At 47.8% G+C, this 24,603-nt stretch overlaps 1 protein-coding gene across 2 annotated transcripts; it reads left to right on the top strand.

The window, feature by feature from the left end:
• The first annotated feature begins 235 nt into the window (after window positions 1–235).
• RGS8 (regulator of G protein signaling 8) lies at window positions 236–22,822 on the top strand. 2 transcript variants are annotated; one of them, XM_072867415.1, is made up of 6 exons: window positions 236–340; window positions 7,089–7,147; window positions 11,079–11,180; window positions 12,119–12,183; window positions 20,726–20,892; window positions 22,640–22,822. In XM_072867415.1, the coding sequence occupies exons 1-6, from the start codon at window positions 236–238 to the stop codon at window positions 22,820–22,822; spliced, it is 681 nt and encodes a 226-aa protein (XP_072723516.1). The 2 variants fall into 2 exon arrangements, with proteins under 2 accessions (XP_072723516.1, XP_072723517.1); XM_072867416.1 differs by lacking the exons at window positions 236–340; window positions 7,089–7,147 and adding an exon at window positions 9,149–9,174.
• Window positions 22,823–24,603: the final 1,781 nt, after the last annotated feature.

A 24,603-nucleotide genomic window follows, 5' to 3' on the forward strand; every position in this document is an offset into this window, starting at 1 on the left:
AATAATGAGAGCAAGTCAGGCAGTGCTATCCTATACAAGCCTCTGCGAGCTCTGCGTGTGTGCATCTGTGAGAGCACGCACACTCTCTTCTCCCCCTTCTCTTTTGTACACCCCCTCCTTCCACCAGCTCTTGTTCTTTTCACGAGATGCAGGGCTAGGGAGCCAGGAAAAGTGGCACGGTGCTGCTGTTCCTCCAGAGAGAACTGTGGCTGGGCTGGGTCCTTCACCCTCCCCAATGCACCGGGAGTCTGCAGACACTGTTCCTCAGGGTCCCAACCAGCCATGTCCATTAAGCACCAAAAGCCACGTAGCCACCACCCTGCTGCCAGCTGCAAGACAGGTAAGAGCTAGGAGGGCCTTGGTGGGTGATGAAAGGCCCTGTGGTCCTCTGCTTGGTTACGAGGCCCCAGGGGAGGGATTGTTACTTGCTCCTGCCCCAGTTTTCTGGGGGGAAGGATGGCTCTGCAGGCAAAGTGGGAGGGGAAGGGTGCTGCTCAGATGTCACCCCTATTAATGTCACGGCAGCACTTCTCCCAGTGCATTAATCTTCCTGTGGCATCTTAGGAATGGTCAAAGAGACATAGACACCGCTTCTAATTAGCAGGCGGGGAAAGAGAGCAGCATATGTCTTACGTTAACCCCAGCCCAGCCCTGGCTGCGCTGATACAGGAGCAGGACTGGTTCTGGGGTGATCTCCGTTTCAATGGGATTAGCAGTGGGCCTTTGATGGTGGGAGAAAACAACAGTCTGTGCTGGTGCCTGCAGCTCTGAGATCTTCACCGCCTTTTCATTCCCCCCCCCCCCCCCCGCCTTCACTATTGTTGTTATTTTAAAATGGTGGATTGTATTTCCTTTGAATATTTGGGTATCTGTGACATTGTGCCTAACACCCAGGCTGAACACTGGGGCTGAGCTAGTTAAAAATAAGACTAATTGGAGCGAAAGGAGAACATGTTGGAGGCAAGAGAACTGCATTGAGCAGAGGCTGTAGCGAAAACTTGCAGATGGCACAAGCGTGTGCACTCTTTGGGGGAAGAACCAGGGACTAGCCCAAGGGGGCTCGTTTTCCTGCAGCCCTGACTGCGGGGCTGCTGTAACTCATGGGGATCCCTGCAGCGGCAAGGGTCATCTCTTTGCTGTTTGACGGGTGGGGGGAATAAGCTGTTAGTTTGGCACACCTAAGAAATAGAAGGGACCGGTCTTGCTAGCATCTTCTCTCTGTGGCTGACTATCACTGCACCTGATGCCAGAGGAATGCAGTTGCATTCCTCCATCTGGGGAGCGTACACATTGCATAAAGGGCTGTGCTTTTGCTGTCCTGTTGTGCTGCCCTTCTCTGAGACTCGTTCCTGCAGCCCCAGGCTCCTCTAAAGTAGCACTGTCTGCACTGGCAAGACAAGCCTGGCCTCTTGCCCTGCAGTGCTTCCACGTGGCTCTGGGGATGTTGCCCAGTCCTTAGGGCTTGACCGGTGCAGGCGTTGGCAGAGCTTGGTGTGCATCTCTATCCTGACTGGCAGGACGCAAGCGGTGATTGCAGGCCAGTCTCCTGAGGAGAGATTGGTGCTGGATGCAGCAGACATTTTTATGAAATAACCCCCATCAGCTGGAGAAAGAGGGTGAGCCCATCTAACTCACTTCATTTATGTTTTAATTAAGGCTAGAAGAGCAGCCTCCAGAGATGAAAGAGAAATCCCAGCTCACCCATGCGGTTAACTCTGTTTGTATTTCATCGTACAAGCATCCATTCAACTGCTCACATGTTTAAAGTTAAGCACGTGCTCAGGTGTTTTGCTGCAGTGGGAATGACCTCCCAGTGCCATGTTGTGTGTCTGTATAGCAGTTAATAGCCCCAGTAAATCCTTGCTGTGGGACCTGGATGCCCTGTAAGCCTGAGTCTGAAATAACAGTGATAAGAGCAAAGCAGCATAGACCTTGTCAGTCATAAATGGATTTGTGACTGCAACCCCAAGATCTCGGGGCTGATTTCTAACGTTCGGTGAATGACTAGTTTGCAGTGTTCAGCTTGCAAAATGCAGGCTTCTTGCAAGCACCTTGAATGATCTCTCAGCAGAAAATTAACCCCGTCTGTCAGCAAGCCTCACACCCTGGCCTGTCTCAAGCATCAGATCTCAAAACATACAAGGGACGGAGCATCTGCAGTAGGGGATCTTTGTGGAGCTCTGTCTGTCGGGGTGGATCTGTCTCTGCTTCCCAGCCATACACACCAACTGCGTTACAGACACTGCCATATTGACAGCAGCAGTGATGCTGAAAGCTGGGACGACTCCAAGGCTGCACAGAGCAGCTCTGTGTCAACTCCAATCCTTTCTGCCTCCCTGCTCCACACTAACAGCATCCTCTCCAACGCACACGCAGAGGCACCGACGCGCTTCTTTACATGTAACTGCTCCTGGGCATGGCAGCATGTTTCCTCAGAGAACAATTATGAAATCGTAATAAAGTGCTTTAAAGGAGAAATTCTTCCCCTTGATTCCTGTCTCGTGCGCTGCCCCTCTCAGCCCCGAGCCTCCCACACTGCTTAGCTGTTGGTTTTGCGTCCTACCTGCCTGGAGGAATTGGGGAGGGAGTCGGGAGCACGCAGGCTGGGGCCAGGAGCCATCTCGTAGCGGAGGCATCTGTTCTGCTGCAGCAATTGCAATGCCCGAGAGCTGCAAACATGTCCGGGAGACACTTTTATCATTGACACAGGGAAGAACTTAAATAGCTGCCATGCTCTCGAGCTAAGCCAGAGACAGAACCCTGGATCACACTTTATATAACTCGTTTTTATTTTTAAACACAGTCTTTTATTTTCAAGGGGAGTTCAACTCAGTGGGTGTCTCCTATCTCCTGCCCTGTCTCAGCACATGAGAGGTGGCTTCTTTTATCAACCCCCCATCCAGTATATCAGCTGCTTGGTTTCCTCACCTACCCCTGAAACTCAAGCTCTCCTTGTTTCACCTTTCAGGATTTCCTGCTTGGAAATGGGCTGATGTGGAAAATTATTGGAGGTTTAAGGTGAATAGAAAAATTAACCCCTTAAAAACATTCTGAGCTAAATCTGTGGATGTTTCCTGATCTTACTGGAGCTCCCTTTTTAGAAGGGGAGCTGTTCTCGTGGCTCTCTTCACAAGTAAGACAAGCCTGTGGCTTGTTTTGCAGTTTAGGAAGCTATCCATGTCAGTCGTAACTCCCTCCTGCCAAGACAGTCACCTCGTGCTGGATGAAGTGTGTTTTCCTTTGGACCTTCAAACAAGCAGGCAGGCAGCCTGGCACAGGCTGGGAGACAGAAGCATTGCATGTTAGATGTCAGTTACTAACAGTTTTCTTCCAGCTTTAATTGCAAACAGTGGTGGAGAACAGCAAGCTCTGGAGATAAATTAATTGCTAATTTGAATGACCTTGGGGTTGGGCCCACATAGGTACAAATTCTGGATAAATTTTGAATGACCATGGAGGAGATCAAATGACACTTTGTGTCATGAGAGATTTGCTAGGATTGTCACTCCAGGTCAAGGGTGGTTGTTCCTTCCAGTACTCCAGCAAAAAAACAAAGCTCCCTTGGGTCACAGCAGAAGCGGACCATGGCTGGAGGCTTGTGGTTGAGCCAAAGGCAGGCTTTGCAGCATGCAGGTCGCCTGAATTCCCAAAGCAGTGACTACTGTGGGAGGCAGCTGGCCCCATGTAATTGGCATTTTGCAGTCATAGAGCCTACATCACCGAGCATCTTCCAGAGAGATCACAGAGGCAACAGCATCTCATGAAAATGTACCGAAAAATGACTTCAGCTGTGGCGATGTAACTGCCAAACATCAGAGCAGTCTGAAGAAGCACTTTCTTGGCACTAGGGAAAAACCTCTTGGACTAGCAAGTCATGAAGCACACCCTTGAACAAGCTCCTTGCAGCACAGTACTAGAAAAGAGAGATGCTGGCACAGAACCAGGAGAAGTCTCAAAGTAAGAGTGAACGCAACCCCAAAGAAGTTCAAAGCCCTTGTGGCACGGATCACTGTAAATATGACAAGGCCACAAAGTCAGAAATGAGAAGTGGAAGCGACAGCGGCAGGCTTGGCGTGACAGCTCGTTAAGCATAAAATAATGGAATCCCAGAGCAGCGGCAGACACCCGAGGACACAGAGCAAGAGTGAGAAGATAGGGAGAAGTCTGCTTAAACGTCAAGGTGAAGGAGTTTTTTTTAAGGCAAACCCACTGGAGATGTCAGCCAAGCAAATGAGCTAGGCAGTGTAGGCATCCTCTGATCTTCCAGCTCCAAACTGAGAAGGGTGGCCAGCTGCCAGCCCTGGGAGGAACATACCTGTATCTAGAGAGGCAAAAGCCACACAACCACCAGCCAGAGCTGCCTTCCTGGTCCGGATGGATATGTGAGGGCAACCGTACTGGAAGGAACAGATGTCTTCAGCCCATGCAATTTTATCTAGCAGTTGGGTGGGCAGAAACTGGGACCAAGTGAAACTGGTGGAGGTGTTGGGTCCAGAAGAAGTTTTTGGGTAAAAAGCACTTGAACGATGATCAATGGACAAAACACACAGAACAGGCAGGGAGGTATCTAAAATAATAGGGAGGGTGAAAAGGACCCTGGAGATGGTGGAGAGAAGATTAATGTCCTGGGAACAGGCTGGCAAATTCCCTTCCATGCTGTCCAGTGACAGCCAACACTCCCAATGCTGCACGCGTTCACCGCTTGTGTGTTTGCTGTTAGCAGGTCATGAGGAAATTGCTTTAAAGTATTTCTTGGAGAGATTTAAAATTTTGGATGGAATTCAAGCCTAATATCAAAATGAGTTATTTTATTAAAAGCTTTTAAATAGAAGCTACAGACTAGTCAGAAGCAGGAGGGCCATTTGAGAAGGAATTTGCTATAAACCTCTTCTCCTACTGTACAGAAGCTTTCTAAAATATTACCCTGTAAAAATATAATTCTCTTTATCTGCAATTTAATTACATATCCCATAGTGCCTGTGTCAACACAGTTCACTTATTTTTGTTCTCTATTAACTCACACCTGGCCCAGGAAACAAGAAGAAAAAACTGTTGATCTTCAGAGTCATTTGTGGGTTGCTCCAGGGTCTCACTGAGGTCACAAAAAGGGTGTACTGACGTACTGGAGAAATAGGGACTGGGGTCTCTATCCATACTGGTGATGGCTATGAAATGGCAAGATATAAAACTGGCATAAAAGCAGGAGGAGGAGCAGGAGTGCTCATGTGGTCCTCTGATCTGTCCCGTCCAGAGTTAGTGGATCAGAGTTTTTGATCTGTTTGAGACTGAAGCAAAGATCAGGTATCTGAATAATGGACCAGAATTATCTAGAGTTTTGTTGATTGACCATTTTGTTGACCTCCTCCACCCCACAACGTCTCTGTGTGTAAATGAGATCTGAGGGATGTCCTGGAAGTATTATGAAAATGTTGTCACTCGCAACATCCTGCGGCTGCCCAGAGAGAACCTGGAAGTGTGGAAATGTATTAAAGCAAAAGTGACATGTTGGAAGTTAAAGCCTTGGTGGTGATGTATGAAATTTGGCTTGGGTTCGGGGCAAGGGCTGAAGCTGACTGTTATTTAACTTGAACAAACCGGCCTGTTGTACCAGAGGCATAAGATGAACCTCAACCTTTGACCTTGGCTGAGAGGAGATTCTATCAGCTGCGGCATTTTTTTCAGTGCTTGTCTTCTGATAACTGGAGACAAGATTAATCTGAGTCTGGATGACCTGGGCTTTGCAATGGGAGGATGAGAACAAGGCAAATATTTCCTTGCCAAGTTGAGCTGTGAAGGAGGGGATCGAAGATGATGGAGAGCTGGGATCACTGCTGCAGTGCTAAGCCCTGTGTTTTTGTAGTAAGTTTTGCAGGACTCTGTCCTTCCCCAGAGATGTTGCCTGGTGATAATGTGCTGTCTCAAGACATGTTTCCTGCTAGTAGCACCAGGATGTCAGGCCCAGCAGTGTTTTAGCAGAGAAGAGGCAGGTGACTACTAGTTTCCAGGAAAAAGGCAATTACTTGTTTAACTGCAGAGGACTTTTTTTTTTTTTTTTTTTTTTTAATCCATCAACTTTGTCAGGATCAAAAAAGCAATGGAGATCCCATGGCTTGAGCCCTCAGTGAGTCAGTGACCCACATCAGTGCCTGTGCGACACCCAGGTGTTGTTACTGATGGCTGAGCTAAGCCCAGAGCTGGGGGGCCAAGCTGCAGCCCCACCATGTCGATGCCATGGGTTAGGTTGTTGTTAGAGTAACTGGGGTGCACTGGACATCCCATATACATCCTCTGGAGGATGGAGGTGCGGATGCAGGAGAGAAAAGGGAGCTGGAGCCTATACTGTAAGGCGAGCACACTGAGGGAGGTTGCAGGGAGCCTGCTGCAGGGTGGGGAGCAAGCAGGACTGCACACAGGTGAGAGAAGGGGAGATGGATGAAAGGGGTCACATCACTGACTTGCCAGGTGGATTTTTTTCTTCTGTCATCCCATGCCCTGCAATAAGGTGCTCCCTTGCCTGTTAACAATTTTATTTGGCCCTGCTGACACCTGGGCTCTTTAATTAAACTCTCCCATCCCTTCTGTCTGTGGCAACTCCTGATGATCTGTGATCTGAGGGCAGCAACCTTCCCTAAACCTCAGAGCAGCCGATTAAAACGATGCAGGCGGATGCTTTATTCCAACATACCGAGGGTGACAACAGTGAGCGCTTTCGCAGGCATCCCCCACCCCTAGATGCTCCCTGCCAGCCTTTGGCATCCGCCGCCCGTGCAGAGCGGTCCCCCATCTCCGAGGAGGGAGACGCTGGGCTTTTGCTGCCAGGTGGGTGAGGAGGGGATGCAGCGAAACGTGCGGATCGGGTGGGCTCCTCGGCAGCGCTGCCGATGAGCGGCGGGAGCCGGCTGCGCAGCAGAGCCCCAGCCTGCTGGCTTGAGGCTGCTATGGGGTTTTGCTGGATGCGAGAGCGATCTCTGAGCCGGGCTGCTGCTGCTTGGAGGGAGGTGGGGAGGGGAGGGGAGGGGTGTCCAAGTGTGACTTTCACCCCGTGCAGGGGGTTGTCTCTGAAGAAGACCGCTCTGCTCTCTCCCCAGATCCTCTCTGACCACGCTGTCAGCACAGACCCACCGGCAGAGCGGACAGGTCAAAGGCAGTGAGTATCTTTTTCTCTGTGTCTGTCTGTCTGCAGTGCCTCTGTGTTCAGTTTTTTCTGGCTTTCTCTGCATGTGAATGGATGGTCTTAATCTCTTGAAGCCCCTGAGATCTCATGGTTTGGGTGGGTTTTTTTTTTGTTTTTAACCTTTGTGCTGCTAATTTTTTCTATTGGGATGGCTTCTTTATCTTTACTCAGGTGATCTCCTGGGGTAGTTTGATAACCTGAATGTCATAATCACACCCCTCCCTTTCTGTCTCCCAAGGAGAAACCCCCAAAACACACCCATGATGAGACTGGCAATTCTCCTTGACCACCAGGGTCCTTCCATAGGAGGGGGAGGTAGGATGAATGGTGGAGCAGCAGGCAAAAAACCTCACCATGGACCCCTGCCAGGATGCCTTTACCAGATGCCACAGATTATATTTCTAAAGTCATAATTGACTGGCTTTATTTGTAATCAGAGGAAATATCCGTGGGTATTGTCAGCCTAGCAGTGGGATTGCCTTCATGGGGAATATAGATCTCGACGTTCATGAAGTCAGACAGACTTTGGGATCACAGGGAAGTTCGGTGCTGCTCAGCTGTGCAGGTGGTTGTTGCGGGGGCTGGCGAGTGGGGGCGAGCAGAAAGCTGTTTCATAACAGTACCCCAAAAAGCAGGCTGCTAGAGGAGGCTGTGAGGGAGAGGGCACCCGTCTCTGCTTCCAGCCGTCGCTTTGGAGCAGCAGTGGGAAAGAGGAGTAGGGGCTGCTGGACTCTAGGAAATCATGTGCTGTGGCCCCATATGCGGGTGAGGCTGTTAATGAGGAAATTTAAAGGGGCTTAAGGAATTACAAGGATTGATTTCAGTTAAAGCGCATCGAAGCAGCCGGTCAGGGTAGGGATTAAGGAAATGCACTCACTGGCATGTAGCGCAATCCCAGTTCCATTAATTTAGTTGGGAAGAGGCTTTGTGAGTTTTTAATGTAATCAGGTTTTAAAGGGGATGTTGCGTTGGGCAGCCCAGGCTTTGGGATCTCCCCAGGCCCCAGCAGAGCAGGGTCCTGGCTCCTTTGCACACAGTCTCTGCTCTCATCAGTTCCTTTGTCTCCCCCTCAGTCGTTCCCTCTGGGCAAGAGGACACGGAGGTTATCTGGAGCTTGGCCCTGTCCTGGCAAATAAAAGAACTTTGCCCTTTGCTCACTATACGGTCCTGCTCTCTGTCCCATCGGTCTCCTGGCTGGTGGACCTCACCTTCACTCTCTGATGTGAGATTTGTTCAACCAGCTGCCTGTGTGCCAAGACTCACAGGGACCCTGCCATTCCCTCTGTCCCTCCCTCCCTCCTTCCCTCCCCTTTGCAGACTGTGCATCTCCTCGGTGGCTCCCCGCAGGCTCCCACCGTCCCAAAGAGGAGATGCTTTGAGTTATTTTTGTGTGAGTGCTTGAGCCTGTGATGGTGCTTGACCAGCATCTGCAGACGCGTGAAGTCCTCCTCTTATTTTATTTGCAGTGCCGGCTTTTCCATGATGCCTGGCCAGTAACATCAGCCATGACCTGGAGGGACAGGGACAAGAGGTAGTTTGGTCTTCTTAGCGAGGTCAGCCCGGAGCTCTGCCTGTTGAGGAGAGACCTTCAGAGGTGTTGAATGATGAGTGCGATAATGCCAACTCCTGCTGCTCCGTGGTGAGCTGTGACGCCAAACTCAAATCCCTTTAGACCTGAAGCTGGACTTAACCCGCGGTCCTGGTCTTAGAAGGAAATGCTATCTCTCCTCTGTGATCATCCCTCAACTCTGAACGTCTTCCATTGAAAAATCAACCTTCCATGCTAGGAGGCAAGGATCAAATGGGTTGAGAACAACTGGCCCTCCTTTTTTTGCAGAGGATTCTTTGATATGTTTTTAAGTGCCAGGACATGAAACAGTAAATCCCTCCTTTCTGCATTCCTGCCTCCTGCAAACAGACCCGACTGCTGTCCAAGCCAGCCAGTTAAAGAGTTAACTATAACTGGATGCCTGAATGGCTGCCTTACTGATCCCACGGAGGTAACTGAAAAGACATGATGCATCCCTCACCCCTGCCCATCCTGTCACTGTGTACCTCGTCCAGCGAGCCTTTCAGCTCACTGCAGTGTCCCCTCTTCCCTCCCGCCCTTCCCTTGCCTCTCCATCTCCCCCAGACCCAGTTTCTTTCCCTCTCTTTCGCCTGTGTCCTGTCTTGGAAGTCCTCACCTAGAGATCAGTGTTCCATGACAGACAAGCTCCTTGCTCGTGGCGCAGCATCTCTATCCTCCATACGCTCTGATTCCCTGCTGCAGTCCCTTGATCTCAGACATCAGAGAGAAATCTGAGCAGCATTGCGGTAATGCATGTCACACTTCTTGCTGAGAAATTCGTGAGCTTGCTAGAACAAACAGTGCAGGGGAGAGAAAGGTTGGGGGCAGGAGGTATCAGGAAAGGTACCAGAAAGATCCTATAGTGGACTCAGTGTCCGTTTGAGCACAGCAGGTCCTACATGCTCAGCTAGGAACATCACACTTTGCAAACGGTATTTTTGCATTGATGTTTGAGGTTTATGTAGCATAGCATCCCAAGACCACTGGTCATGGGTCCATCTTTTGGGGCTGTGCAACAATTTCTGCAACTGAAGATCTCCAGGTTTTTGTGCTTGTTAAACACTGTGAGCTGCCTGTGCTGCACCAGGGAGACACTCATTGCATTTAATTAACATTTAATTTGCTTTAAGATTACATTAAAATGTGCAATAATAGAAACTCTCCGAAGGGCGGGAGGAGAAGGGGGAAACAGGCGTGCTACAGATTGGCTCAGTCACTGGTGCTGAAGTGTTCTGTAAGAATTACATATGGAAGGGAAAAATACTGTGCTTCCCTCTGCAGTCACAGAAACTATCTGGCATCTGTTTGGTAGCAGGGCTTGGAGAAGGGCTTTCTCCAGCTCAGAAGTGGGTCCAGCAGCTGAGAAGTAGAGACTGGGTCGCTAAATTCTCCTCCCACGGTCCAGAGGAGAGAATGGCCTTGTCTGATGTCTGGGGAATCTAGTAGAAGAGACGCCCTTGGGCTGGAGAGGCAAATCACAGGCTCTGCCCTTCTAGAGACCATGTAAAACCATTAACTGGCACCTATATGTTTTTGAGAGGAGACGATGCCAGTCCCGTCTAGTGCATGTGTGTGTTGTGTTTCCCTCTCCCTTGTGTTCCTCCCCGTCCCGGGGTTATGTAATGAAGGATGCTGCGGACACGCCGGCTATCCCAGGAGGGGGCTGGCAAGGATGTGAGGGGCCAGCGGAGGAGCAAAGGCTCTGGGGCTGGTTTGAAATTTAGAGGAAAAAAGCAATAAAGGTATTTTCTGCCTGGGTAAGCCTGTCAGGAAAAGAGGCAGTTTTAGCCTGCTTATGTAACCCTAAGTCTAAAGAAGCTGCTTGGGATCCTGGCCGGGTTCTCATGGCTCTGCAGCACAGGCTCACCTTCCAGGTGCCTTGCTCACTCTCTTCTTCCTCCTGCCCTCACACCCTGGTATTTGTGCTGTTTCTGGTGCTGCTGGATCGTGGTGACTGATTTCTGGTATTGCCACCCTTTGCTGTCCTCCCACACCTGACCAGAGCAGGTCTTTCCAAAAAACCATCCCAAAGCACAGCCTTTAAAAGCCTTTTTGCCAGTCAGAGCAGCTGAATGACTGGTGTGGGTAAGCCTTCAGCTGTTCTCGTGCTGTGTTCATCCTTAGCATCTGCTTGGCATCTTACTGGAGATGTTTCAGGGTCCCTCCCACAGATGAGGGAACCAAGGACACAGGTCTGATGAGGCACAGAGCCACTGAGGTCTTTTGTTTTGTTTTGTTTTTTTTTCCTTTTTTTGCCATTCTGGCTAGACTTATAATTGTCATCTTCTTTGGTTTTCCCCTGCTCACACCCCTGCTCCCCCACATCGACCACAGGAACAGAGGGATGAGGACTCGCCTGGGCTGCCTGTCTCACAAATCAGACTCATATAATGATTTCACAGCTATTCTTCCGGACAAGCCCAACCGGGCTTTGAAGTGAGTATAGCTGCAGCATCCCACCCCAACCCCATTTCTGTCCTCCTCCTCCCTGCCCACCACCCCCTCTAGTATTATCTTCCTTTTATTGTACTTTGTATAAGCTTTGAGTAGTTCTTTTAGCCACAAGGAAGGGGGAAAACAAAACAGCGCTGATACAGCAGCAACAGCCTCAGAAAATACCTGGATCATTGACATGAGTTCTCCCGTGAGACGGGACACACGCATGGTTCCCACTGCTGTATGTGGGACATGTCTGCAAATATTTGAGGACGAGATTTACCCCTCTGTCATCACAAATCAAAGTCTGAGCAGTTGACTCAGTATAAGAGGTGACCAGCAATTTCAGGTCACAGTCCTCCTTAGCTAAGCCTTGTTATTAAACAGTACCAAAAAGTCCTGTATTAGTTTGCGTAACGCTTCAGGTAGATGCTTCAGACAATCCAGAGTCCTGATTTGAGATGAGTGGGAAGGGATTCATCTGATCACAAATCACTGCTTACATCTAGGCTGAGAGTCTAACCTTCCCCTTAAAGTCAGGAGAGAGAAATAAACACTTCTGCAGGGGTGGATTTCGTTTCACTTAAGTTTTGGCATTTACAATGTAAATGTCTACATCTGAACTTGTTCACTGAGCCTCTGCTTAGAGTCAATGAGGAAAAATTTGTCCCTTTTCGGGTGTGATTCATCTGGCCTATTTTACCTGCCTACCTGGGGATGTAAGGTGAAGAGAGTCAAGTCCCTGCAAGTCCGTTGGTGGAGTCCTCACTGACTCTAAAGGGAGCCCAGGATGACTTGCTCACCTGGAGTCCTCTACATTGTAGACCTCTAAAGTTAGGTGAGAAGAATCCAGCCTTCCTCAGTGTCATTGTCGAACAGCCCCAGAGGGGATCAGTGGCCATGGGTTGTCTGTAACTTGCCTCTTCCTTTCTTTACAGAAGACTGTCAACAGAAGAAGCAACAAGATGGGCAGATTCTTTTGATGTCCTTTTGTCCCATAAATGTGAGTAGAGATCAAATTCTACCTTTTTTTCCCCCTCGTACCCTTAATACTGGTTGTAGCTAGGGCAAACAAAGTATGCATTGCATTGCATAGCACAGGAACGGTCCCTTGGGTACCTGCTTACTACCCCCTAGGCAACCGTCACAGTCATTTATAGGCAGGACTTGTCCTCTGGTTAAAAGGTGAGGGAGGGAGTTTCTGTGGGTTCCCTTCCTGGCTTTGTTCTTGACTGGGTGCTCACAACTGATAAAGTCATCAACCCAAGGTCTAGCCTTCTCTAGCTCCTAGGGATGCACTGGGGCAGGACCCCAAGGCTGTAGCCATGCGTACCGTCCCTTGGCAAGTGCTCCTGGGTCCAGTCTTTCCACACAAGCAAACGGCAGGTTCTCAGCTTGCTAAAGCCCCCTGGGATCTGCGGCACCAGCTTGTGTCCCTCTGCCTCCAGCTGCTCTTCCGAGCTGCTGTGCAGCTACGCCGTGTTGAAGCGCAGCCTTTGCTGGGAGTGCTACGACACAACATTGTATGTGGTTCAGTAACCTTGAACAACTTGCTCTGTAGCAGAGAAATCATGCATGGTAGCCCTTAGCAAGATCTAATTTACAGTTACCAATGCAAACTTGAAAATTTCCGGAAACCTTATGCAAACATATAATCAGCACACCTCACTCCATTCAATAGATCAGTCGTATCAGTTTTGTTCAGAAAATATCATTCTGCTTCACCAACGTCTTCATGCTGAGAAATTATAAACGAGACAGCAAAGTTCACAGTATAGGTTCATTAATGTGTTTCTATAGGAGAATAAAACAAGAGCGAGTTAAGGTTGGGGAGAAGTTAATGTGGGCGGTGAACTATTTTATTGCAATAAGGAACCGTCTGGTTTTCTTAGAGATTCAGGGTTTTTCTGCACTTACATTTTAAAATATAAGTGTAGAATTATATTATTATTTTAAATAAAGTGTAATTTTGCTGGATTTCTACTGAGATGACAACAGTTTTGGCAGGGAATTAAGTGACAACTTTAAACAGGATGGCTGTCCAAGGCAGAAAAAGCAATATATAATTTTAGCAGCAGTAACTTGTTAAGATCATTGCTCTTGCAGCCAGTAGGAAAAAAAATGGTGTAGATGGGTATGGCTAAGAGGGAACATTTCTTTTGTCAAAATTCAAAACAAGAAGGGGAAAATGCACCAAAGAGACTAGAGGGTGCCTGGGGGATTGGAAGGGGGAAGGACAGGATATTCACATCAGCGTTACAATTCTGTACTCGAGCCCCTGTTCCTCCTTCACCAGTGCAAAAGTCAAAATCTTCCTTATTAGATACAGACTGCAGCAAAAGTGCTTTGGTTACAAAACCCAGTGAATTTACGCATCTATGTACTGACATTATACAGACTGTTCCCTCTTCAGTTGACTGCTGTGAATGCTAAATCAAACCTTAGTTCAATTATTTCATCCAACAGCCTCCACAAGAGTGTCTGTTTTTATTAATAAATTAGCCTTATAGAGTGATAAATGAATTATCAGAATTTTTCCTGTCTCTAGAACGGAAAGTAATTCTGATAACTCTCTGGCACCTAATGAAAGATATTCAGTTCCTAATAGCAACAGAAGGTGATGTTTAAAATTTAAATTAATCTTTTTTTTTATCAGCAGTCATGGTGACATTGCCTGGTGATCAGTGACAAAAAAATTTGTTGTTTAATAAACTACTTTCTAGAGGAATATATTACAACTGCTCTGCACCTGAAGTTTCTGGAATTGCTAGCCTGGCAGTCAAAGGTTATAACGATGCAAATACAAAAAGCTCTGTTGAAACAGAAGTGTTATTTCAGTTACACTGCTCTAAAGAGAGAAGAGCATACATCCATAAAAGGAATTGTCTTGTAAAATTATTGTGGTTTCCCTTATGTATACTTGTATCCAAGACACAGAAGAATTGCCAAAGATCTGCTATGAAAACAGAACAAAAAGAGTCGCATTTTTGCTGTTAGAAACACGTGCTGATGTTAGGTAAGGGAGTCTTGTGCCTTATCTGACGAAAATTTCAGAGTAAGAAAAGCAGTGCCTGGCCTGCCTGCATCTATCTGTAGTAAAGCTGCCAGCTAATACTGTGTTTCTAGTGCCAAGAGAAGGACAGAACTGTCTCAGCCTAATTTCTCTGTGACTGCCCAGGTGAACAATATTAGCCAGGGAAAATTTGAATTCATGCTTGGGGGCATGGGCTAAGCACCAGCTGGGCTCAGGGAGAATTTCCCCTGAGACTTACAGCATCAGCAGGTAGACCGCTTCTGCTTGACGCATCTGTCATAAACTCTTTCGTCGCTAGATGGACAGTTCATCTATTTTGGAAGGGAGATTGTGATACCGATTTCAGGGGGTTGAGTGGCGCTTTCTGCTGCGGTCAGATGTTACAGTGGTTTTGGGTCCCTTCCAGCCAACCTGTTCTTTGGGGGGGAAAAAACCCAGAGCGCTCAAGTAGGACTCAGGAGCTGGATGTAGCAGCTGAAAATGGGGCAGTCTTTGTGGGTAATATTGCAAGGCGTTGGGCAGATGAAAAAAAGAGCTCCAAGGAGCAAGAAAGTGGATCAGAGCTCCCTAAAAGACTCTCTGAAGTGCCAAGGTGAGCAGGCTGCCCTTGTACATGGAGGAGGCTTGCAGGGCTGCGGTGCTCTTTATGGGAAAGGCAAAAAAACTTGTACTCTTCCACTTCCCATTTTAATGGGTCTCCAAGAGGTTTCTAGATGGAAGTGACCTGAACAGGTATTATGCATTATACAGACTCTATGGAGAGTGTCATTATGCTGATTTTTGTCAAATATCCCTGGAAGTGTGCTGGCCCTGTGGAGTGCCCCCCCCACCCCCCTTCCCTCTCCCCTGATTGTTTTAATGAATGACCTCCGTAGGTAATGTTTGATCCTGACATGCTACTTATGGCAGCATCTTGAGGGGAGGATTGAAAAACCCTGGGTTTTGAAGCAGTTGCATGTCTCCAGAGATTCCAGGGCTGGGCAATGCCCCTCTGTATAGAGTGGTCCGATTTGGATTAATTCCCCAGTCATTTAAAGAATAATTTGTGTTGACATTAGCAAGAGACTGTGAGTAGGAAAGGCAGAAAGGCGCTCTCTGTCACACCCCCACCTTCCTTTTGCACTGGCATTGGGACTTCAGCATCTCTCAGCCTAGCCCTCTTAGAGTAACCAGTGCTGAATGGTAGGATGCAGCTCAGCTCCATTTCATTGACAGCCCCAGACGAATAGGTAAAATGCAATGATATCCTACTTGTTTTTGCTAATGGGTGAAGCAAATCAACTTGAAACCATAGGGTCAGCCAGTTGATCCCCTTTTTACAGCAGGAGCCTTGTCTGAGCTCACTGCAAGAGACGCAAGCACAGTGTAGTAGTGTTCCCTTCGGTCAGGGCTTCTGAGCGCAGCAAGCAACGGGACAGAAGAGTTTGATCCTACTTTGCAGCAGGGAATTGAGAGAGCAAGAGATAGGTCGTATGTAGCATGCTTCCTTGGATGCTCGGGGAGCAAAAGCAGTGGTTTTAACATGCTAGATTTTGGCATCTTTTCCCATTTTGTGCCAGTGCAGATTAGCAATGGCTCCCAGGGAAGTGGAGCTCAGCGTGGTCCGCAGAGTGTGTGTGCATGCATGTGAGTAACAGAGGAGTACCCCCTCTGTACCCATGTCCAGGAGGTACAGGCTGGTCAGCCAGATGGAGATTTCTTTTGACAGGCTGCTGGGGGGAAATACAAGCAATGGCATGTCTCATTCTGCATCCCTCGCGGGGCTGGACACATGGCTTGTCATTTGTCCAGAATCCAGCAGGACAGTCTGTCCTCAACCCTTAGTCACTTTTCAACAAAGCATCCAACACAGAAAACCTTTGCACTGAATTTCCATTTTTATCTCAAGGGTGATTTCCGCCCCCCCTTCCCCCCCCCCCCACCCCGTTTTGTGATCTCTTTGCTCTTCTGTACAAACTTTATTGTCCTCCTCCTCCTTCTGTTGTCTACACATTGCTCCTCTTCCTACACAGCACAGGAATATCGCAACCTACTCCTGGTTCTTTCTAAGCGAGAACAGCATTAGCATTAGCATTGTGCTGGTGACAGGCAGCTAACATTCACCAAAGCAATGCTAAGCAGCAGTGAGAGCATGTACATATGCTGTACAGAGCATTGTAGCCTTGTCTCTTCAGCCCTGGACCCAACATGCTCCACAGAGCTAATCCATTCACCTACCAGCCATAAGGACTCTACCTTTATTTCCTACACGAAGTGCTGATTGCCCCATTGGTGTGAAATGCATGCATTAAATATATGACTGTTGATCGCTTTCTTACTCTGACAGTGGCTAATGCTTGGTTATTAAGTTGTCTGCCTGAATGATGTAAGCCACTAATCTTGGCTCTTCCTCATGTTGCTGAAGCTTGTCTTAGTTAAGAGGTGTGTTGTGTTTTGTGCTAGCCAGTTCGGTCCCTTCCTCCACAGCCCTTCGTGCTGGAAAGGATCCACTCTCCATGGCCTGAAGGACACATTTGAATGGGATGTCAGGAGCATCTGAGTCCCTATCCTCACATAGTCATTGATCTGCCTGGCAGTTCCCATATATAAAACACAAATTCTTGTAATTGTCTAATTCGCAGGTGACCTGCAGGGTGATAGCGGTACAGTACACTGCAAAATCTTGGGATGGGGTAATGTACAAATACTTGCACAATCCTTCCTGACAATCCTCTTGTGCATTCCCTTGGTCTATTTGAACAGAAAGCAGGGCATTTTGAAGCTTACACTGCAAAAGTAAAAAGCAAACGTCTTCTGCTCTTCTTTCAGACTCTTGACATTCAGTAGAAGAGCTCCATTTCTTTGTCTTCATCCTACCTGCTCTATCAGTACTGATTTACTCCTTTGGCTTCAAGCAAGGCTCACCACTCTGTTGAGTCCAATTCCTGAATAAGTGTCCAATAGTTGTCTTGAAGGGCCATGCACCTATACCAGTACATCTCTGTCTTCTTGAACGGCTATGCCTTTAGGCTACACATTTTATGGATATCTTGTGCTGACTGACACTGCATCTGAAGACTTCTAATCCTGCTTTTCATTTCTGTGCTTTTTCTGTAAAGCATCCCTTTGGAATCGCACTTCTCAGGAATCGCACTTCTCAGGTGCTCCAACCTTGTTCCAGGATATTTCAGGAAGCTGACTGAGAGGTGATGCTCTCCTGCACATATCACACTGCAATCCAGTGCTGGTTGCCCCAGCAAAAAAGCTGTCCAGTTGGGTGGGATAAGCTTTGAAATGCTAATCATTCATGACTCATGCTTCCTTGATAGCCTTCATGTGCAGGAGGAGATACAAGTCAACATCCAGGTCAAATTCTAGCTCAGGTGGTGACACTGCCCATACCTAATTGTCCTCCTGCCCTTTCAATTAGATTTGTCATTGTTCCATGATGAAGTTGTGGGTAGCGATTTACTACTGCGCAGTCATCTGGGCTTCCATCTCTGAACTCCTGCTGCCAGGCACAGCTGTAAATGCTGGCAGGCAGTCAAAGGCTAAAGATGAAATCTGTGGAGAACCAGGCAGCCTCGAGTCAAGGATGACCTCTCCTGCACCCAAGGCCACCTCTGCAAGGTCCTCCCAGGGCCGGCCTCATCATTTCCGGCCTCATCATTTCCAGCCTCAAAGGCTGTGAAAAAGGCACGACAGGAATATTTAAAGAAGTGGAGAACAGCCAGACACTATTATTTATCTATCCTGCATCTAAACTTACTTCAAGATAAAAAGGAGCTGACTGATGTGAGAGCAGGAGGCTGAGCATATGGAAACCTCCTGGTCCCAGGAGGGACCTGCTGCGGCTGCTCTCTGGGGCAGGGCTGAAGCAAACACCTTTCTCACCTCATCAATCATTAAGAATTCTCCTTCTTTTAGAAGATAGTACATTTTGCAGAGAGTCTATTTGCCATGCAAAGCTGCTATTTCTGCAAGTGATCCTCTGTCACTGCTGGGGCTCTGAGGCTATTGTAGAGGGAAGGCGGTGGGGGGGAAAGACCAGGACAGAGAAAGGGCAGCAAGACCTCTGCAGGGACACTCAGCAGAGACTGAATAGTCATAACAGTGTGCTTGGGTGCTGGAATATTTAATGTCAAACGTCTTAGGAGCTGATGATATATAAAATTACATACATCTCACGGAACTGCTGCTTTCTCCCTTTTGTACTTTCGTCTTTCTGAAACCTGTCAGCCTACTGTTATGTCCTCTCCTTTTCCTCCTGCAAAGACTCCCTGCTCTATTCTCAAGTCCTCCACTTGCTCCCACACAGGACCTGTGAATTTTATAGGCATTAAGGGGGACACAGGTTTTGAAAAATTGTTCTGTCTCCTAGATTTCAGGAAGGGGAGAAGCCCTAAAATATCTCTCTCGTTCACCATATTTATCTACCCACAGAGAGGCTCAAAGCAGCCATGAGCAGCATGATCCTGACAGGTACCCTGCTCCTGGAGATGCCTTTGGCACTCTCTGCTCTCCAGGCTTCTCCGGGGCTAATGTCACGTTATTGCCCCTGTCCTGAACCCACAATTTGCACTGTTAATTGCTCTGCAGTGCTCATGGACAAAAGCCCTGGTTTTGTCCACAGTAGCAGTCTGAAACACTGATCTTCTCCTACAAATGCATTAATTAAGAAGTGGCAGGATGAGTTGGTCCGATACAGCTATTTCTGTCCCTCCTGAGGCTGACAGGAAGAAGCAAGCATAGCTGAGATGGGACGTACCTGTTTTAGTTGCCGATTGCTGTGCTCTTTGCACAGTGTGCTGATGGAGCAGATAGCAGTGCAGAGCCCATTAATGAAGGAGCTTTGAGAAACATAGAGTGGAGATGTTTAGCCTGTAGTTTGGTCCTGTCTGGCCTAATTTCTTTTCTGCCTTTCCCTTTGAGAATCTGGGCAGTCAGAAGTCAGACATCTCCACTGACTTATGCACAGCCAGAAACAGGATTGTTAGTTGCTGTTCAACACCTGGGGCCATTTCTTAGGGCTGAGGCTCAGGACCTAGAACTGAAAAATATCTCCATATCCTAAGTTATTACCTAAGGAAACAAGAGAAGCAGGAATAAGATCAGGACACACAAGGAATAAGATTAGGACACACAAGGGAGAAAAAGGGCAGTGTTACATTGCTGCTTCTCCTTGCATACTTGGTGCAGGCAAGAAAACAAGGGCAAAGCTGTAAGGGAGTTTGTGATGGATCCTCTGGCATAGCCAGCCTCTGTCCCCCGAGGGCCTGGGCTTGCTGTGGACATGTGAAAATGACCTGCACCAAGCATCAGGCATCGCCCCTTGGGCTCCATCCCAGCTCCCACGCCCCCTGCCATGGGAGGAAGGAGGGAAGGCAGCACTGCCGAGATCTCCCGCAGCAGAACGGGGGCAGGTGGAGCCCCCAGCCCACAGCATTGCAGGAGTTCAGGTCCTACAAACTGTCATCAGCCTTTGTCTGTCCCTGCCACACAAACATGCACTTGCTCACTCACTCTTTCGGGGAGTCTGACCTTGCCGAGTGCATTCCCGATTCGTCGATATTTTTAGACAGTTGCTTGGAAGTAGCCAGTGCTGACTCAGGAGGTTTCCAGTCATGAACTACAAATATTCAGACCCTAAAGAAAAAGGCCAGGTAAAGTTAGAAACATGTTACTGGAAAAAAAAATTGGGAGCCAAATTTATCCCAGGGCTAAAGGAAGGAGAAAGGGCATGTGTGAAACCTTCAGCTACTTCAAGTCTTCTGGTGCCATTCAGGGAAAGGAAATAAAAAACAATAGCTGTGTCCATAAATACGCCCAGGCAGGGGTTTAAGAGGACACAGATTGTCTAATAAATCTTTCCATATTTCTAATCTGCCCCGGCTGACTCAGATTACATTACTGAAATGTCACAATTGCTAAGCATTAACAAGTGGTAAGAACACTTTTACCACCGACTAGACAAGTAGTAATTATGCCACGTCCTTTCCCTCTCCCCTTTATTGTAGCTGTAACAGTTAGACTCTCCAAGATCCTTCCTCTGTTTAAATAAGAACTAAAAATATGTCACAAGGCAATAAAGCAAAGTGACAGAAAACATAGGAGACAAGTCCACAGGCGCTATGTTTTATTAAAGGTTTTTCTTAATGACAGATAGGACATTAGAAAGTGCTGCATTAACACGCACAAGATGCTGTGACGAAGAGACTGTATCATTGAAGCTTGACATTTTCAAGAGGAACTTTTCAAAGGTTAGGTGCCCCAATCTCGAAGAAAGCCTTTTGCCATGTTAGCTGGCAAAACGCTTTTTCAGAGCAACAAAATGATGTTTGGCTTCATGGCAGCTCACAAGACTCCAGCTGATGCAATGGTGTAAGTTATGGACACATCCTGGGATGGCAGCCCTTGGGAGAAAAATCAAATGGTCTTTGGTAGGCAGGGGTGGATGGAAGGATGTCAATTAAAGAGACAGCTCCCTGCCCTCTTTCTCCTCCCGTTGTAACTCCCTGCGTCTCTCTTGCAGATGGGCTGGCCGCTTTCCGCGCTTTCTTGAAGACAGAGTTCAGCGAGGAAAACCTGGAGTTCTGGCTCGCCTGTGAGGACTTCAAGAAAACCCGCTCAGCAGCCAAGCTGGCCTCCAAGGCCCAGCGGATCTTCGAGGAGTTCATCGATGTGCAGGCTCCTCGAGAGGTAGGTACGCCTCGGTAGCGCCCCGGGCAGGCAGAGCATCCCTCCGGTGCAGGGAGCAGGTCCATCTTCCCCAGCTGGGACCTGCGGGGTGCCGGGAGCTTGGAGAGCCCTCCCTTCCCTCCCAGAGGTGATGGTGAGGAATGGATAAGGAGGATAGGAAGGCCATCCTGCCTGCTACAGCTGCCTCTGCTCGCCGTGACTCATCGCCTGGTGAGGGCAACTACTTTGCAAATTAGTCATAGCCAGTGAGTTCACTGGCAACTGCAACCTACATTTCCTAACTTCTACGATCTTCCTAGGAGTATTTTACCTTGCTCCTCTCGTTTACTATCAATCCCCGAGCAGGCTATTGGGCTTGTTTCTCACAGGACATTTTGTATAAGAGCATCCCACGAATGACTAACTTGTTGACTCTCCAGGGAGGAGTGTTTATCTGCTGACTAACTCCCAACTCAATTAGACCTCCTAAAAGATGCGAGCAATAACTCAGAGCTGAACAAAAAGTGCAGTCACAACCCAAAGCCTGGAATCGTTAAGTCCTCTTTCAAGTACTGACAGGCTGATGCGACTGTCAGATCCTGCGTCGTGATGTTGGGTTGTGTTATTGTATTCATAATGCAACCAGGAGGGTGCTTACTGCACCTGCTCTCCCATGGCCGTCCTCCTGCGAGATTGCACGGGTGCTTGTCACCATACAGGTGCCTGTGAGGGGATCCCCCTAAAAGGGCTCTCTTTACTTCATCTTTGAACTAGGAAGTCTATTGCGAGGCCACTGAGAAGCACCCAGATTTACACCAAGTGATGGGGGCATCTCGGGGCACGCTTCAATCCCCATCGCCCTCAGTGAGCATCTTCCTGCTGTTATTCATGAAGCTGGGTGAGATTTTCAGGACTGCAGGGCTGAATCCGGATTAGAAACATGAGCGCAGATTGGATGGGATCTTTCCTCAAATTTGGTCCTGCTGTCATAATTTTGGCATGCTAGAATGTGAAATGACCCTTAAGTGACACAGAGAGCTAATCTATATTGCTGTCATCTGAGTTAAGGCAGACAGCTTTACTTTCCAGACTCCTTTAAGTTTGGACACTGGGTTAATAACAACAAATAACATCATTTCAGCCAGGTTTTAAATAATAACCCTAACAAACGCTGACTGCTTTGCTAGGGAAAGAAAATAGGAAAACTCACGTTGTTGGCTTTGCAAACAAACGGCAGTCATAACATGAGGGTGGTTTATTTTGTCAAATCCCTGCTCGAGATATTGTAACATGAAGCTGTTATGGGAAAAATCAAACAATTTATTTTATAACACCAGAGTTTTAAAACGTTTAATAAGAATGTACTAATAGTTTAAACCCAGCTAAAAGTTCATTCACCCTTATATTGGGCATGCAGTGAAGAATAAAGGGACTAGAGGAACCTTGGTCTACAGGAGAGAGGTTAGGTTGAGTCAGCATTTTTAGAAGATGTGCTACATAAACCCGTGCTTAAGAGCCTGAATAAAAGTAAGTTGATTTCAGAAGTGCTCAAATCAATATAAATCTAGTTCAACTTTTCCAAATTTGGGGCAGGATTTGTGACGCTGCATTGCTAAACCCCGCAGAATTTGGGGGGCTGTTTAGGCATGGACAAGGGTAGGAACTTGGTTCTGCTGCTGCTTTACAGCCACAGCTGAGACAAAATGTGCCATTTGAAGAAGGCAAACTGGTCACTCAGTACCAAACTCTCTTCTGCTACTTTTCCCAGGTGAACATAGACTTCCAGACACGGGAGCTGACAAGAAGAAATATGCAGGAGCCCTCCCTCTCTTGCTTTGACCAAGCTCAGGGGAAGGTGCACAGCCTGATGGAGAAAGACTCTTACCCCAGGTTCCTGAGATCCAAAATTTACACAGACCTGCTGTCTCAAACCCAGAGGAGGCTCAGCTAGAGCAGCGATGGGGCCCTCAGAAACCATGTGCTTCCCACAACAGCCAAAATCCATGTCTAAATGTGAAACTTTATTGGTGTTAAAAGCAGTGGGAATGAGAAAAGAGGGAGAAGGGGAAGAGGAAGCTTCCAGAACGTGATCCAGAACATGGTATTAGGACTCTCTGAGTTTCTGTGCTTTTTTTGGTTAGCGATAGCATCTTCCAGTTGTTGCCTCTCTCTAGCACAAAACCATAATCCTCTCTAGTCATGGGGTCATCTGTTGGGAAGGCAGGTTTCCTTTAAAATTACTACGTTGGTTTGTGCGTGAATAACACCACTGCACCTTTCCATCCTTCCAGGCATCTCCCTGGCTCTCACCTGTCCCCTGTGTTTGGAGGGGCCCAAAGGGCAGTTCTGAAACTTGTGAAGCCAAGTCTAGTCCAAAGCATCGTCTCCCACACTGGCTGCTGGGGTCTGGATCCAGAGACTGTGAGGAGGGAGAGAAGGGAGGGAGAGAGAAAGCAAAGGCACATGATTCGTGCTGCTTCCTGGAGTGGAAACCATCAGTGAATTCAGCTCACCTTTCCATTTTAGCTGCACACCTTATGACACCAGCTGCTACTCTGTCACAGCCCCTTATCTTCCAGGGATGGAGACTAAGAGTTATTTTCCATATGACTGTCAAGGAGCTGAGTTTTTCTCATGAGGAAGGTGACCCCAAAAGCTCTTGCTAGACGTGGTCAGGCAAGTCTTCTAGTGCGAATGATTGTTTTTCATTAATATTATTTATTTGTACTGTAGTTCAGCCTCAGGATCCCAGCCGTTGTTCAGGCTTCATTGTGCTAGGCACCGTACCAAAACCTAACACAAAGAGGCTCCTGGCCGCCAGAGACATTAACAGGCTTGGTGGCTCCTCGGGAACGACCTGCCAGCTGTCGGGAAAGAGTCGAGAGAAGAAATGTCCCATCTGCCCCAAGCTGAGATGTAAGAAGAGCACAAGACCTGCCTGCTATGGCAGATAGCATTTTTCATGTAGTACCTGACTAGCGCATGGCAGGGAGAGGTAACGTGAAAATCACAATTATATTTTTGTTATTTTTTGATTATTGACTGTTGTTGTTACCTACCGATTGTCCACTGTGGGTTCAATGCCATGTAAAGAACTACTAAAGACACAGACTCTGCTGCATGGTGCTTGCTGAAAAACAGGACACAGGGAAGCATGCAGTGAGCAGGACGAGCGTCCGGGTGTGAAGTGGTGTGTGAAGTGTTCTTTGGCGCTATTCCCATAGCCTGGATAGCCAGCTGCAGGAGAAGACTCTGTGCAGATGTCAGTTGTGTAGCACCTCCTCTGTGCTGTGCAATAATACTTACCGTCTGAATGCCCCATTTCTATGGCATTGCTGTTCCAGATTATCAGCTGTCAGATTCTTGCAATATTTTCTAGCAGAGAAGCAGACAGCCGGTCCGTGGATTTGAGCCTACGGGCCAGAGGTCTATTTTCTTAGTTTTATGAAGGCCTGGAAAGTGACACTATGGATCTTTCCCTTCTCTCAATCCACCCACAGGTCAGAGGCTGTAAACCTCTGCTCTAGTTGAGGGCGGTGGGTAGGTTTGATACATCAGAAAGCTGGTGATAAAGGTTTAGTGTAATGTGGTGTAAAGTTTACAGGTAGAGTAAAGTTGGTGTAAAGTTTAAAGGTAGACTGAATTCTAAAGCTAAGCATAACTTCTTTGGAATGACATACAAAAAGCCTGCTTGGATATTAAAAGTTACTGTCCATGCATTAGGTAGGAAGC

The sequence above is a fragment of the Ciconia boyciana genome, chromosome 7 (assembly GCF_034638445.1).
Source record: "Ciconia boyciana chromosome 7, ASM3463844v1, whole genome shotgun sequence".
Classification (NCBI taxonomy): domain Eukaryota; kingdom Metazoa; phylum Chordata; class Aves; order Ciconiiformes; family Ciconiidae; genus Ciconia; species Ciconia boyciana.

Excerpts from the sequence above, each read along its gene's own strand:
- RGS8 (XM_072867415.1), top strand. The coding sequence starts at position 236 with ATGCACCGGGAGTCTGCAGACACTGTTCCTCAGGGTCCCAACCAGCCA. Across the intron at positions 7,148-11,078 it reads GAGCGGACAGGTCAAAGGCA|GAACAGAGGGATGAGGACTC; the intron begins GTGAGTATCTTT and ends CATCGACCACAG. Across the intron at positions 20,893-22,639 it reads ATGTGCAGGCTCCTCGAGAG|GTGAACATAGACTTCCAGAC; the intron begins GTAGGTACGCCT and ends TACTTTTCCCAG.